Here is a 16588-nt window from a genome sequence, read left to right as displayed (position 1 = left end):
GCTAGGGCTACCCTGTTTATCGATGCATTCTCTGACTTCCTGAAACACACAGGACTTTGCACATCTGGTAAAAATAGGCTGGCATGGGTAAGAATGAAAAGCCGTAACAAGTACAGTCAGGAAGGCCATTTGCACCCGGGCTTCATGGCACTCATTGCTGGGGTCTGTTCGCTGCAGCAGCATGAACACAAACCCTCCTCCCCCTTTATGAGATTGTGAGGAGAGGGGTGGGTATGTTTTTAAAAATTCCACATACAATCCAGACAAAAGTCTGGGGCTTTTTTCCAAAGACATGAAACATAAGGTTTCAAAACAGAAACAGATTAATCTATGAATGATCAGTATGTAATTGCTGTATTTAAAAAGAAAAAAAAAAAATCAGGAAGATACTACAATACTAAGCAAGAAAAAAAGTCAACAGTAACTACTGAGTTAATATTTTCTTAATTTAAATTAGAAGAGGTTTAATTGGAGCCAAAGCTGCAATCTACATAGTTTCACTAATCTAGGTAATAAAGGGCAAGGAGGACACAGAAAGTGCACGTGTCCTTCAGGGAAACAGCTCCGCTGGCACTCAGAACATGCTGGATGTCAAACTGTTCAACCTTCTGCTTTCTGGTTTGAAATTGAAAAGTAGGAAAAACAAAGGAAAGGGTCCAACATAACAAACAATCCCATGGAAAAAAAAAAGAAGTCTCATAGTACACTTCACTAATGCAATTAAACCCAGTAAAATATGGCTGGATTAACAAATGCCCATACAGGAATGGCACTGGTTTGTTAAACCATTTTTACAATTGCCAGTATATAAAATAATGGGAAATTATTATTTGAAAAATATTCCAGGAGTAGTTTATTCTTGTCCACAACTGTGATATTCCTGGAGTAATCAGGGTTACAAAGTAATCTGGACTGACACCTTTGCTTGAGGAAAGAGCCCATGGTCCATTATGGTGTTTGAGGAATAATACCCCAAAACCACAGAGAGATTTCTCACATTTGTTTAAAATTCTGTAGTTAAATCAGCTGAACTGGTTTTAAGATTTGCATGAACAAAATATCCAAGTTTCTTATCCAAATGAATAAGCATTTAATAGCAAAAGTTTCTGAACTGCATATAGTCACTAAATCAGGTATTAATCTCTAATGGAGTAATAAAATTAATTAACTGAAAATGCTCAGGAAAGCACATGCTGTACAGTCACATAAAATGCTACAGAGCAGTATTTTGTATGGGATTTAGGGTGATACCAATCTTTACACAGTTTGTGTATTTGCTAAATGGGCTTTTAAATTTTTATTCCATTTGCCTTTTTTTTTTCTCTGTTCTGCTAACATTACACAAAAGTATAAAGGCATAAACCATTTGACACCAGACCTTATAAAAGACTGTAGCAGCTTCAGGGTTTCACTTGCAACTTCTCCTCTGTGTACATAAAGGAGTTTTTCTCCTAACAGAGGTCACTGTCAACAAAAAAACCAAATTCAAGGCCAGTAGAAAACCATCAGACTAACTAACATCTGTCCAGTGGCACTAGGTAAATGGAAGATAGGCAGGTCCAACAGGAAGAAAAAAAATAAGATGCAACTGCCTGTGTGCTTGAAAATGCAAAAAAGGCTTTTGCCAGCAGAAACCTGACCTGGCTTGAACAGGACCTTAAGCTTCATTCAAGTAGTAAGGGCTCACATGCTTAGAAACAGTTGTTTCTCTACTTACCTCGAACTACAAAAGTCAGTAAGGAGTAAAATTTTCAGTTTAAAAAATAATGAAATTGAGATAAACCAGGAAAAACCGCAGGGAAAAGCATATGACTTAAGGCAACCCCATGTGCGTTAGCTGTAAAGTTACTGTGGTCTTAGCAGAAGAAAGGAGCCGAATGAATTTGATAAGGTTGATCAGCACCTACCTAAAATCCAGCTTCAAAACCCAGAAAATAACATGATCATACAAGTTATTTCCTTGAGAAGTTTGTGCAATACTATTAAGGACAAGTAAAATGACACCTTCATGTTTCAAGACATCTTTTGCCAAATACCTTCTCTGACCACAAAACCTGTGGAAGCTGGGCTTTGTTTCAGACTCACACTGACTGTTGAGAAACTGGTTGGACCAGCCAGTTCTTGCATCATTTGATATAACTGAACGTTCCAGAAGCTTTCAGGCAGATTTTCTTTTGTTCCTCTGCTAGCCCCTGTCCTTAAATATACATCTATGTTCTATGTATAGATCATCACAATGGTCAATCAATACCTTTGAAGCACCACAAAGTTCTCAAGTTTACATAAGATGATTCCCTCAGCTTTAGTCTACAGAGTATTTTTGCATAAGAGACAAACAAGAGTCCTCCCACACTCATACTGGAGCCAAAGTAACTACTTTTACACTTAAATTCCTCAAAAATGCCTCTGAAACACTTCAGTAAATAGCACTTGTTTGGCTCTTTCTTTGGTTAACAAAGAATCACTTCTGCAAGGGTGAGACAATCCCTAACCCCTTAAATGGAAGGGCAACATCTTAAGTCTTCACCTAAATTTGCTCCAAGAAATTTTGCAGCCTAAGTTTTAGACAAGTTTAATTTTAGTTCGGATGAGTTTTATTCTAGACTAGTTTTTTCTAGACAGAAAATGCTTGTATCATCTGTATGAGCCATATCCTTGGGGCTGTAAATTCAGCAATCATTAGGTAAACATCAAGATCTAAAGCTGGAATAAAGAACATACCCTGCACCAGAGTCCACAGAGGAAAGAGCTCCTGTAGAGTCCTAGAAGGAATGACGACACTCTGCCCCAGCTCCTACCGGACAGGTGTGCAGAGATAATCTAGATACAGCCATGTCTGTGTTCTGCTGAATCTGAGTTTAAACAAGTTTGAAAAGTGGTTTGGTAAGTATTTTGTTTAATGTTACTCTAGTCCTAAAAAAAATAGCCACCATGAGACATGTCCTTATCAGCAAGATTTAAACATCAAAACATCTGCATTGTCTTGAGATGAATTGAAACATTTTCTCAGAGCAGGTTACAGATGTGATCAGCTTCTTACTTTAAAGCATGGCAAGTTAACAGTTTTGTTGTGGCCATTTGTTCAGCACAGCGCGAGAGCGTAAGACCACCTAAGCACTGCAAGTTAAAACTCAAATGTGGAAAGGACTATTGAAAGTTATCTACATTTACAGTTCAATCACACATTTTTATTTAACATCAGTATACAGAGGACAACCCCAGCAAGTTATTTTGTAATGTCAAGTATTTAGTAAAGTTCTTCAGCTGTAACAGTGACAATAGAACAGCTAAAAATAAGCAGTATGAAACAAACATGATCTTCTTAAAATTATAAATATACCAACAATACTTCTTAAAGCTTAATTATTGCAACAGTTAAATTAACAATAGTTCATGTTAGAAAGGCTCTATGAAATTTATTCAAGTTGTCAAGAAATTAGATGGAAGTGTAAAAAGGAAATACATATGAATTTTACTTCTGATTTTCACTAAAGGTAGTCAATACAATTTTGTACAGTATCACCTAACATGTCAATCTTTAACAAACTCCAGTATACAGAATCATAAAATGCAGAAAAAATAGTTTAATCTTTACATGTAAATTGACAGTAAATTAACTGACACAAATTTTATTATTGTAACATAAGCAGGCCAGCATTTAAAATATTAATTTAGTAGTTTTATGTTGTTAAAGGGGCAGACATATACAGTCATTCCAAGTACATACTCAAATTTTAAGAGGTGATAATTCAGAACATGGGTTTTCTAGAAAGTGTTTAGTAAAAGTCATGTTATTTCCTAATCCAGACATCCTCATCATAAAGCCTTTACAGGGTTATGATCTCTCCTGGCTTTACTGGAGCCACTTGTCACACCTCCTCACACACGCACACACACATACCTTGCTATAAATATCACACCAGTGTACTCTAGGTTTAATTCACCCTGATAATGCGGGTATGCCATGTGCAACTTTGCTATTGCGCACATTACAGAAAGCTTCAAATTTTAGCATGGTAACCTGAAGTCGTATAGCTGTGTTTCAGTTTAACTATAATCATCCCTGAAGTTTATACAGATACCGTATCACGTTGAAAGAAATCTATTTGATAGTACTTAAATACCAGCAATTGAACTTCAATTGTAATGATGAAATGCTCCTTTCCACTGAGGAAGAATTAGTATGTATAGCTGCTCGTCTCACTCAAATATAGTACATGAATGTTTAAGTACTTTCACTAAAACAGAAGTCATACTAAAACATGATACTGTACTACAATTGTAGTTAACTAGAAAATTCAAGGATGTTATAATTTAAGTCTAAGTTTTCCTGTACAATAAGTCAAATAAATAAATTCCATGTGCATTTGTTTTACAAAGTGGTAGGATGTTTCTCTTGCTAGGTTATACACTGCCATTTCACCTGGGGGTACTTCTGGCCAATCTTACCTTGAGCTTTCTTACACAGGGAACTCATCGGCAGCTTCCATTCACATGAAATGGAGTTGCTGTACAGACAGTGAATAGTCAGTTCCAAAGTCCAACACAGAAATCACGTAAGTAGTTACTCTGACCACTGAGTTCAGAGAAAACTTACTTTGCATATCCAAGTACCACTTTGGGTTTTTGGTGGTTTTGTGGGTTGGTTTTCTTGGGTTTTTTTAATTGCTTCTGCAGATCCTGTAACTCAGTTTGACGTAGCTACAAAGACAGCGCAATATAGTTATTTTTGTTCCTTCCTAACTCTTTTCCTGTGTTTTCAGATTAATCCAACAGTTCTGTAATCCCATTAAGGTTTCCCATCAGGGCCTGGGAAAGACAGGGGTGAGAGATGACAGCTAATTGTCACCATGTTGAGAAGAAAAGTTCATACTCTTGTTAAGGCAACCTATTTTTCTTACTGCCCTGAAGCTTCTTTCAGAGAAACTAGCTAACAAAAAAAAAAAAAAAAAAAAAAATTGAAACTAATGAACCCTGAGCCTCGTCCAACTTGTTTCTAATTGAATTTTGCCATTCACTTCACCTCACTGACTGGGAGTTGGCAGAGCAGTTCTGGAAGTGCAATGCAAGAACAGTACATCCCGTGAGGAAGCTCAAGGTATGATTTTGTACGCACTGAAGCAGTAATTTGGAAAATTTATGAACAAACTCTCAGGACACTGTCAGCACTATACACACTATCGGCTATCATAGGGATCATGGCTGAAGAGACACTTCTGGATTTATTTTCCACTCAGGGCAGCACAAGCCCAACCAGAAAAATAATCAGAACTTGTCATACACTGTCCACTTATCCAGCGTGTTTTGATGGCTGTTGGAAATGAGAGGGAAAGGTAGCACGGGCTCAGTGGAAATTACATTAGACACTGCAAGCCTCCTTTGCTTTTCCATCCAATTCTTTCTTTAGGCTGGCAGTGGCATTAATTTAATGAAGGCCTTTTGAGGAAATGATGGAATTAGCAGTAAGATTCAGAGGCTTTCACTCTATAGAGTTGGCAGACAAAAAAGTGATGGAGCTTTAAGATCACTTGGGGAGCCATATGTCAAAGGAAGACTAGAAATAGAAACTTTAAAGCCCACAGTAATGGGACATCCTAGGATAAAACAGCTGGTGAAACAGAAATGATGGTATATAACCCAGTAAGAAAGACATCACCATGAGTGTTTTATACTTTGACAATTCTCATTAAATAAAATTAAGTGCTTTCCTATAAACAAAAAGGATGCTCATAACGTCCTTCTGGCACAAGTATTTTCCTATCAAAGCCCTGTAAACATGCCACCAAAATTTAGTTTTTACCAGCAGAGTGAGCTCACTAGAAATGCAAGTGAAATCAGAAAAACAAATTAATCTGAAAATTTCTTAAGTAAATACATCCTAAAGAATATGGCATTTACATCAGTGTGCAATATATTAATTCTGAAAATGATAACTTCAGCATGAAAATTACTTACCTGTAGTTAAAGTTTTCCATATTGGCCAATACATAAATCCTGATTTTTGGTACTGCATACTTTATCTCTGAAATATTTGAAATGTCATATTCCCAATCAAAGTCAATACATAAAACTATTTAAGTTATACTCAGTCTAACAAAACCCACCTCAGCCACTGAAAATAAATGTGACAGTGTAGTGTTTAATAGTATGCAAAGGAGTTTTAGAACAAAAAAGATAATGTAGCTCACAATAGCAATCTGAGGCACTGCTGTAATTAACAAGATGTGAAGTGCACTGAGTCACAAAAGTATAACTGCTTTAAGACTTTCATTTTGAGCAAACATTTCAAAATTTATTATTTTGAGGAAGTGCTTTTTTTTTTCCTTAAATTAATGCTGGGTTTGTAGTTCTCAAGCAAAAAAATACTTTTAGGTAATACCCTCCTCCCTTCTCCCATAAAGGGGTTTTCACTTTCAGATTTTAGATTCAATCTTTAAATATGCATTAAGATGCAGAGCAGACACAGATTTTTATGCATACCTATGTTGTGACAAATTTAGTAAGATCTCAAAAAAGTCTACATTATACAAACAGTTTTAAGAAAAATTACTGAGTTTTACTTGCAAGTTTATAGCAATGAAGATGTGGTATCTAAAGATATACAGTACCTCTACTCCAAAAGTCAGATTTATGAACCAAATGGTTAAAACCTAACGAACAACAATTTCATTTTCATTTAAGTTGCTCGACATGGCAATATTCGGGTATTACCAGATCATTTCTTTTACTTCAGGTGATAATCTACATCCCCTTTCAGAAATTTTCACAGAAATAATGGTCCTTTTTCCAGATGTACTCTGGAAACGTTTTCATAGTTGTATTCCTTTGAACTGTTGCTGGCAGGCAGAGCTATTGTAGCACGAAGTACTTTTTAATGTAAGAATCACCACATTTAGCTTCAGTCAAAATTTAGCTATCTGTACACTGGACAGAAGAAAAATAAAATTTTATAGGTGTTCAAGTGCATCAACAACAAGAGTGAAAACTAGTAATAGACTAATGTAGGTTCAGCTGATGGAACAGATGCCATCAAAAGCACGAGCTTGTAGTGGTTGAGCTGCCTAACAAACCTGACAGGAACAGAACACTGAGACTACTGAGAGAAAGCTTGCAAGATTTTCCCCAACTTAAATACATAAATCAAAATCTGGCTAAAATTAGAGTTCCTTGATAATACTGATTCACAATTCAAGAGCATAAACTACAGTCAGTACAGGGCTCACAAATCTGTGCATAAAACAGCTGATGTTTTAATAAGTGGTTTCACATTAATGGCAGGCCACCACAGAAAAGTATGGAGGAATAAACCACTTTGGTTTTCATTTTTTCAGAGGCTCAAGTTTCTCATTAGACTTAGAAGCAGCAGCTTTTCATAAGCTACTCTCATTGGGAGTGCTTATTTTGTAGAAAACATTAGAAGGCTTATAATTACTTTAGTGTTTGACAGGTTTTACTTCAATTTTTACATATATAGCTTTCACCATATTGTGGTTATGCTTAAGTATAAGAACACTGATCAATAGTTTAGATGCACAGTATTTATTTCTTCTGCTGGAAGGCAACTATATTTAATAATTGTATCCAAGACACTTCAAATCATTCAGAAATATGGCATGCAGTATCCAAAAGTATGGCTCTGAGGATATTTTTTTTACATTAAGCATAAAGAAATTTTATATTCAACATTCATTATATTTCAAGAAAACTATCTATTCAGAGTTCTAGTTCTTTGATGCAGCATTAAGGATTAAAACTTACCACTTTACCAGGCCTTGCCCATGTGCAAATAAATCCCTCCTGACAAGCAGTGACTATACAGTCTTCAAGAAAAATTAACACAGTCAGTCTTTCATGTGCTATCTTTTTACAGATAAGAGGCTCTAACAAGGGAACATCTTCCATTCGGGGACAGAGAGGTGTTCCCAAAGTTTTAGCTGGGTCCGTTTTGGTTTTAGTAACTAGGTTCAGTTTGTCACTGCTCTTGCTAGATATATGTCCCATGCTATGGTTTCTCTTGTGGTCTTTTTCATGGTGTCTTTCCTTCCGATCGTGTAGCGATAAGGTTGCAAATTTACTAACACCAGAAGCAATGGCACCATCCATGACACTGCTTTTACTGCCAGCATTTGAGACTGCAGAGTGTGGAAGGCTGTTAGACCGTGGAAGAGGAGGGGGTACAGAGTTTCCAGGTGTTGTGATACTGTTTCCATTACTTCCTGGGTTAGTTCCACCACTTCCTGAAGGTGGACTTGTGGCATTCATGACATTTGTATGTGTCCTCGCTCTTGAGAGAGGTTGGTGGGGGAAGAGGATATCTTCTGTAAGATCCCACAAACAGAGCTGTGTGTCCTGGCCTACTGAACCAAATCTATACGTTACACTTACTGGACGACTGTCTGTAGAGTTCCTTTTGGATAGTCTAGACTGCGTGCTATTTGCTCGATCTCTGCCAAAATGAAGGTCTTGGAAATCCTCATCACTTCCGCTAAATTCCATTGGGTCACTCTCTTCTACACTAGTGGTATATGGATCAAACGCCACGACACTGACCCACGATTTATGTCCGTGGCCTCTTGCTATAACTCGACAGTCCATGAAAGACCAAACTGTCACCAAGTCATCCTCTCCACCTGTCACTATGTATTTCCCATCAGGACTCCAACACACACACAGCAGTCCTCCAAAGTAGCTTTTCATTGTACCATGCAATTCCACTGAATCAAAGTTAAACACACGAAGAAAACCATCCTGGCTCACACACGCCAAGAACTTCCCATCAGGGGAAAAGGCAAATTCATTCAGGGCACCCTCACCTACTGTCCATTTAAGCAGAGGGTTTCTTGTGGATTTACTCTTGCAAGTGTGCACTGCGAAACTCTCTCCTTGTTTAAGTAGCTGGTAGTGCGGGGCTGTGGTACCACAAGTGTGCTCCACGTTATACAAGTACATATTGCCACTGGAATGAGCTACTAGGAAAAGGCTTTCCGAACCTGGTACCCATTTTACACAGGTTACTCGGGACTTGTCTATTAGTCTCTGTGAAAAACAAAGAAGATACACATCAGAAACTCCGAAAATTAAAGTTTTCATGATTAACTGTAAATCTGAGCTTGCAGGGGGATGAGGAACAATACTCAAATAAAGTGAACTCAACTTTCTAGACAGGAACTATGTTACTGTATTTGCAAAAATTTATCAGGCAGTAAAGAGGAAATTATTTTCAAAGTGCTGTCAAAGGTTATTATTATGGTTCAGTCACATTCCACAAAGACCATACTTCAATCAAGCCAATCTGTTACGAATCTAAAAGCAGTGCTCTTCAGTTTACTTTCCTTGTGCAGGTTTAAGAGCATGAGAAGTAAACAAGAAAACACTGAATGAGCTGAAGGGAAAAAAGGCAGTTAACTCATCTGTATTATACAGCAAACAGGTTACAAATCAACAACAGTAAATTTAGGCTCTGATTTTATCTGAAATCACAAATAAAATCCAATCTCTGAAAAAAGCTCTACCAGCTTTTACTGATTCAGGAAGCAAAGGCTGCATACACAGTGACCCTGTTATCATGGGGCTGGAAAGTCAGTAGGTAAATGCACGTGCCTGGGTGAATTCACAAGGCACCATGTACTTTTCATCTTGGAATCCCCAACCTCCAATTATTTTTCTTTCAATAGCCAAGGGCCTGTCAATACTCTGTTACCATTTGATTAAGCACTTTCCTTTAGAGCAAAACATTTTAGTAGAGTTCATCATTGTAAAAGAATGGGCACACATTGAACAAACATTCCTGGTCATAATGTCTTCAATGGTCTAAGAACTGAGAGGTAAAGTTTGACTCTTTTGACTACTGTAGTCGTGGTGGACTTCCACAACTTACCACGTTGGCCATGGCACCACTGAACTGCAACTTACAGACAAGTAATTCTTTACAAGCACATTCAAGATTTGTATTTGGCATATTGATTATAAGCAGAAAGAAGAGCTGAGCTACACAAAAGGCAAGAGTGCAAATATAGAGCCTAAGGAATACCAGAACAAGTTACAAAAGCCCTAAAATCAAAGAAAAAAGAACCCCCTCAAAACCTTGCTGGGCTGTTTATCACACACAAAATCCTCAAACTAAGGGACAATACATCAACTGTTACCTGTTCTGGAACTGTCACTGGAAAGCAGCACCTGGCCATTTTAAATTACACTTCTGCTGCTGTCAACCTCAGAGTAAAACCAGAAAGTCTCTCTCCTGTAATTTCTCATTGGTCAAAACAGCCATGCTGTATTTGAGAGCTGAAAGGTGTAACTAAATATGGCAAAGTTCCCTCAAATGGGGTAGCTTTAAAATAATATAGTCTATGATTCTGTTGTGATATATTAACTAGTTTGTCATGTATTCACTGATATATATTATGCACATCTCAATAACGATGGTATCATAAACATTAGAGAGAAAGTTACCTGGCACACACCAGGAGAACATGGACAGGGAACACCAGCCCACTGGTTTCCTGTAGGCAACAGTCTTCTCATCACCAACATGGCAACAAAAGCAAAGTTTCTTGTTCTCTTCTATTAAAGCACCTCAATCTGACATACAACCTCTACTCATAACAGCACCTGCTCAACTTTTATACCAGAAATGGCACTTTATGTCCATAACCATGCAAGGCTACATGATCCTAAATACTGCAAAGAAACCCTGCAAACCTGATCTTTACTTCAAGGACGCTGTGAAAAAGAGGTTACCATTTGCAATGAGAACAGATCAGCTCAAGGAGACAAGATGCAGAGGGACTTTAACCTGACAAGTACAAGTAACTACAACACATCCCCTTTTCAAGATTAAAACTCTAAAGTTACAACTTTCAGGAGTTTTAAAAGCTTTCAACTGGGCTCACAAAGTTCTGCAGCATAACAAATCCAGACCTGCAGCCAGTAGGAGCAGCAAATGCATTACAAGAATGGACTGAATGCAGTATCACCAAATCAAGTGAGAGAGGTGGGATAAAGAGCTTATGTTCAGTTTGATGGAAGAATAGTAAGTGAAGAAGCTTCAGTCACCGGTCAGAAACACGAGCCAAGGTTATCTTGGTCATGTTATGAAGAACTTGAAGGGACAAAGTTACAGGTGCAGGCCACAAAGGACTGAAAAATCTGAGGCAATCAAAGAATTTGCATTAAGGTCTGACACAGCTTTGGCAACAAAGATACAGGACAAGTTTATTAGGAAAAAAATTGCACCTTAAGGCTTCAGTTTAAGTTTTAGAAAGGATTAAAAATAAGATGAAAGAGCACTGGGTTGTTTGATAATAACCAACTACCGCCTGGAAACAACTGGATCTGTGAGGTATACTTGGCTGGTTTGGGGAGTAAGAAAATATCACTAGTTTGACACAGCTGGAAGGAGTACCACTGTGGATACAGATGGATTTATGTAGGCAGCCACTGCACAGTATCTATCACTCACCTCAGCCTTTAAAGTCCCTATCATCTTCTACATCAGTAGAATTAACAAAAATGAGTAACAAGTTAAGACTATGCTAGGGCTATTGCATTTTATGTTCAACATAACCTATCACAACAGGTTGATTTATTTCATGTATGTCATATATTCTCATTGCTACTCTGATTGCTCTACCACAACTGATAGTCAAAGCAGAGCTCTGGGCTAACTGAAGCACCAAATTACTCACAGGACAGGTGGTGAATCCTATTACCTCTGGCATGAGTGCTAGATCTGTAGAACAATGTAAAAACTCATTCAGACCACCTTATGCCTATGGTTATTCTTAAACACCATCTAAACTCAATATATTCAAAACCCAACAGGCACCTTCATCTTGAAGCAAATGAACTGGTTTTTCTCAAAGGAACTATAATTCAGCTACAGGAGTGGGAACTACTCTGTGATATGAAACCAGCTGTTTAGAGTATGTCTGCTACTCTTCCTAATACTTACAATATTATCATACAAGAATAAATTAGACTATTTGGGGGGGGAGGGAGGTTGGGGAGTGGTAGGACAATGCTAAAATTAACATTTCAACTACCAACAGACAAAAGATTCATTGAAAGATTCTCTAGCACTGTTTCCCACTCAACACAAGCAGAGAGAGAGCAGTCGGGACAAGGCCAGGTAGGAAGAAAAAGGCTCCTCTTCTGATCTATATGTAGCTACTTTTAGAAAGCTGAGGAGGAATTAAATCTAATTATAAAACATCCCCAGTGAGAACAATACTTCAATCTTTGCATAAGGAAGGAGCAAGGCAACACATCTCTCTGAGGCGGGAAAGGTATACTTTGAAAGCTGAGCAAGTTTTAACTTCATTTTTAAGGTTCTAATACAGATTTGAAATTTCAAAAAAGAAAACAAACAAAAACCAACCAAGGGACCTGCAAACATCTCTATACAGCTGGATTAAAACAAAAAAGGAGCAAAAGAACAACCCCCAAAAGAAAATCACCTCCCCTAGACCACCCAAATTCCCATAGCTTATCCCCTGCAGAAAATGCTGTCGTAAGTTGTCCCACTTACCAGATTCCTTTCCTTATTAGCATCTGGACACTTACTCTTCTAAAAATGTCAATGCTACCAGATATTGAGAGCCAATGGTCCTGTAACTTGGCATTAGTGCCCCCCATAGTACTCCTTCTATCTTTCCTTATTGCATTGCAGCAGAAAAAGCAGAGGGTGAATTTCCTTCCAAACATCACATGGCCAAGACCTCATAAGCCCTCAGCTTCTTCTGTGCGCTCAGCTTTATATCCTACTCTTATCCAAGCAAGCCTTTAGGAATACTTGATATAGGCAGTCTCTGCTGTAATGTCCTGACCATAAAAATTTGTATTTTTAACTATAATATATTGTTAAATAGGGGCTTAAAAGTCTTCTTCACTGGCAACCAGATGCCTCAGAAACAACTAAATTCAGAGCACACACAGCAACATTTAGATTTGTAGACCTTACTTCCATCAGTAAACAGCCATCAACTCTACTTACAGTATTACCCAAACTAGAAAATTCTAATTTTTACTCTTAAACCCCACAAGATGCCTTTATCTTTTCAAGATGAATACCATTTTTGTGTAAGCATGCCAAGCCAATGGAACAGCTGAAAAACAAAGGCAGTGACTGAACAATAAGCTACACAGGAAAATGGAGCCACATCTACTGAACTTTGAAAATCTAGGAACTTCAATATGACAGATACATTGCATGCAACAATATTAAGATTTCCACTTACTTCCTCATTAAATAATTTGCTAGTTTCTTTTTTAATAGGGTCTATAAGTTGGACCTGGCCTGCAGAGAAGCCCACTAGAAGAGACACACTTTCTGCTGTGGCTGTTAAGTGATTGAAGTCATGGCATGTAGGCTGTGTTCCTTTGTATATCCTTTTGTCTATCGGTTTACTCAAGTCCGCAGCCTGCAAAGAGAGCAAACAGAATTCAGACAGTTTATCACAATATGTGCACATAACCACATCTATTTGAAAATAATGTTTATACTACACAACAATTTATGCAATCACAAAACCCTACTTTTAAAAAGCAGCTCTGCATTTATGAAAGACATCCAAGATCTTATCAAAATGTTTCTCTCTTTGTATTACGCAATATTTGTGGTTTTCTCATTTGCTACAAACTACACCTGCCCTTGCCTTTGCACCTACAGCATGTGACAAACCAATGACAACCACTCAGTAGCACGAAGGTTCCTGTGAGCCCTCAAGATACCACAAGGCTTCTCCTGCCACAAGAGCCATCACAGAGACAAGGTATATCCTACTTTTCTAGTAGCACTTTCTCAGTATTGAGTACAAGCAATTTTGCATTAAAAATACCATATTCTCAATCACACAATTCTTGAACTGTAAGTCTATCTTTTAACAACAGGCAAACAAATGATATTGTTCTCCATAATCACAAAAAATGATCAACCAGCTCCTAGGAGAGCATTTTCTAGGAACAGTGACTCAAGATACTGATACTTTGATTATAAAATACACTTTACACCACTGAGCTACAAAGTAATTTGCTTCTGAAAACAGAATTCAAATATAACTCAGACAAAATAAGTGCTAACAAAACTGAGGAATTTCAATATAAACAAATTAAGATCTAGCACTAAGTGTCAGAAGAATCAAAAGGAACAGAAAAGCAATTTAAAATGCCCTCTCAGTTGTGTCACCCATGTTTATCCCCGTATCACTTCTGAACAGACAACTAAATCTTTCATCATCCAGAGATTAAACCCCACACATTTAATATGCAAGATCATACATCAGGTTCAACCTTGTTTTTTAACCTCCCTATTTACTAGGTTCAGAGTCTGTAATTAGAAAGCTGCAGATACTCAACAGTATTACAGGCCTCAGATGTAGCTGTGATTTGGGGCTCGAATTCTAATTTGATATCTACTTTTTCAGTATATTTAGTCAGAGAAAATCAGGCCAGCAATAAAAGAGAAAGTAAACAAGCTTCACATAAAATAGAATTGCTCCAGAGTATTAAACCTTAAGAGGACAAGGTCTGAAGAGCAGCAGATCTTTGGTATTCATATAGTTATTCCAAGAGAAACTAGACCTGTCAGTAGGGAAAAATCCTAACTAGCTACACAGGTGAGCCATTTCCAAGGCAAATTTAACTACAGGATATGCATGATAAGCATATATACACAATATTAAAGTTGCACTTATGTTTTGCAGCATGTATTATAAACCAGTTTAATCAGGTGTATGGCCTCTTGATTAAAAACTCCAAAATGAAATGATGTATTACAATTTCTTAAGTCAGCAGACTAAAAAGTTACTCCCCAGAGTCCAGAGATCCATTATAAGCTAGAAAAGAGTATTACCAATACCTCTTCAAGGAGAAATTAAATAGAATACTATTCTACTGGGAGATGGCAGGATAATGTGCATGCCTGCCACAGAGCATTCCCAGGCTGATGCAAATCTGGGATTCGAAGCTGGAAGATCAAATCCTAAAGGCCTTGCTGTTAGGTCTTAGACTGTGTAACATTCCATTGTCCTGTATCACTACAAAACAAGTGATGTCAAGAGAGAACTCTCAGAATTGGGGTAGCATTTCTATATGGAAGAGCAAGCTACACAAACACATAGATGCATCCTCCATACTGCAAATAAATAGGGAATTAGAGCAAACCTATGAGACTCAAGGTTCTGTCCTCTGGACAAAAGTTGCAGCAGGACTCAATGCCCAAGAATGAAGATCCCTTCTAAAGTAAACTTGGTCTGAATCATACTGAATGATGAGAGAAGCACAGACTCTCCCAGCCAGCAGACGACACAGGCATTACCATGTTCTTCTGAATCTTCACTGTCCCTTTAAACAGCAGAGTCAATAGGTGGCTATGTTCAAACTATTACCTTGCTCTTCTGTCTGGGTGAGGTTTTACATCACTAACTTTTGTTTTTGTTGCCCAACAACTTTGGTGTGAATGAAGTTCCCCATCTCATGAAATTGTGTGGTAACAGACCCAGCAAGACATGAAATTCTGATAAATCTAAGCACAGACTTCACTGTGCTTATTCTAGCTGTTCTCTGGGAACCTGATGGCAGTGAAAAGCTGTCAGAACTTAATGAAGTATAAATAAACTAATTCAACTCAGAATTAACCAGGCTTCTATTGATAGGGATGCCATGCCTTTTATTTACATGCAGCTACTGCTTTCAGTTATAGCACAGTTGTCTCATGGAGATAAGTCAAATCTACAAGCACTGAAGTACTGCTTTGGTCTAGATCTCTCTTAACTGAAAGAGAGTAGAATCAATGGGCACAGGAACTAGGAGACATTTTCTTTATTTCTGCAAGGTTGAAGGTTGCTATCGGATTTTGCTATGAACAAGAAAAGTGCTTACTCATAAAATTCAATCTTGCCTGGGACTCGGCGTTTCATTAGCTCACCACTAAGCCCATTTGCTATTTTGTGCAAGATGTGATTCTCAAGAGAAAAGCTTTTACATGAGATCTGAGTCCATAAAAAACTGTCAAATCCTAGGATTTGATGCTCTTTACTGAACAAGGTGATATGAACTGCCCCCGTCTTAGAAGAATGGTGATGTACTTTAAAAAAACCCAGAAAGATCTTGGGACTAAGTGTTGCCAGACATGGAGGCTAAAAGCACAGAGCAGGCACCCTCCCCATGGCAGCTGGCAGCAAGCTATTTGCACACTTCCTGTCCCAATGCCTTTAAAATTTTCTTCTGAAAAACACTCAGCACTATTCCAGCCTGTCCACTTTGAAAACTTACTCAATTGTGGATGATTCATGATGAGAGCAACACTTTCAGTAATCATGACTGAAAGCAGAATGGGGCAGCTGATGCAAGGGAAGGAATCAAGACCATCATCCCTTACCTGTACAAGCCTTGAAGTATATCCCAGCTAATCAAGGCTCTGGTACTGGCACCTTGGCCAGCTGATACCTGTGCTAAAAGTCTGTTCCTTCCAACAAACAGCGAGTACTGCAAATACCCCCCAGGCAAAGGGACATGGAATAACAGTTTTTAGGCAACAACAGGAACCTCGCACACCTGTAGAGTGCCAGTGACACAGCTGAACAAAATT

At 37.9% G+C, this 16588-nt stretch overlaps 1 protein-coding gene across 5 annotated transcripts in view; it reads right to left on the bottom strand.

Annotated features, from left to right (window-relative positions):
• Positions 1-16588, bottom strand: part of WDR20 (WD repeat domain 20) — a 45499-nt gene that overhangs the window by 4326 nt on the left and 24585 nt on the right. The window contains exons 2-4 of one of the 5 annotated variants that reach the window (XM_082282807.1): positions 13239-13421; positions 7759-9036; positions 2719-2852 (exon numbers count right to left, since the gene is read on the bottom strand). In XM_082282807.1, the coding sequence (XP_082138933.1) occupies positions 2763-2852; positions 7759-9036; positions 13239-13421 (1551 nt within the window). In that variant the 3' untranslated portion in view covers positions 2719-2762. Of the gene's footprint in view, positions 1-2718; positions 2853-4597; positions 9037-13238; positions 13422-16588 lie in introns of those variants that run through there. The other 4 variants (XR_014226445.1, XM_082282804.1, XM_082282805.1 and 1 more) reach the window with 4 other exon arrangements.

Source organism: Coloeus monedula (assembly GCF_965178545.1).
Source record: "Coloeus monedula genome assembly, chromosome: 6".
Taxonomy (NCBI): Eukaryota; Metazoa; Chordata; class Aves; order Passeriformes; family Corvidae; genus Coloeus; species Coloeus monedula.
The sequence above is the reverse complement of the archived record's forward strand: the minus strand, read 5'-3'. Positions and strand labels throughout refer to the sequence as shown.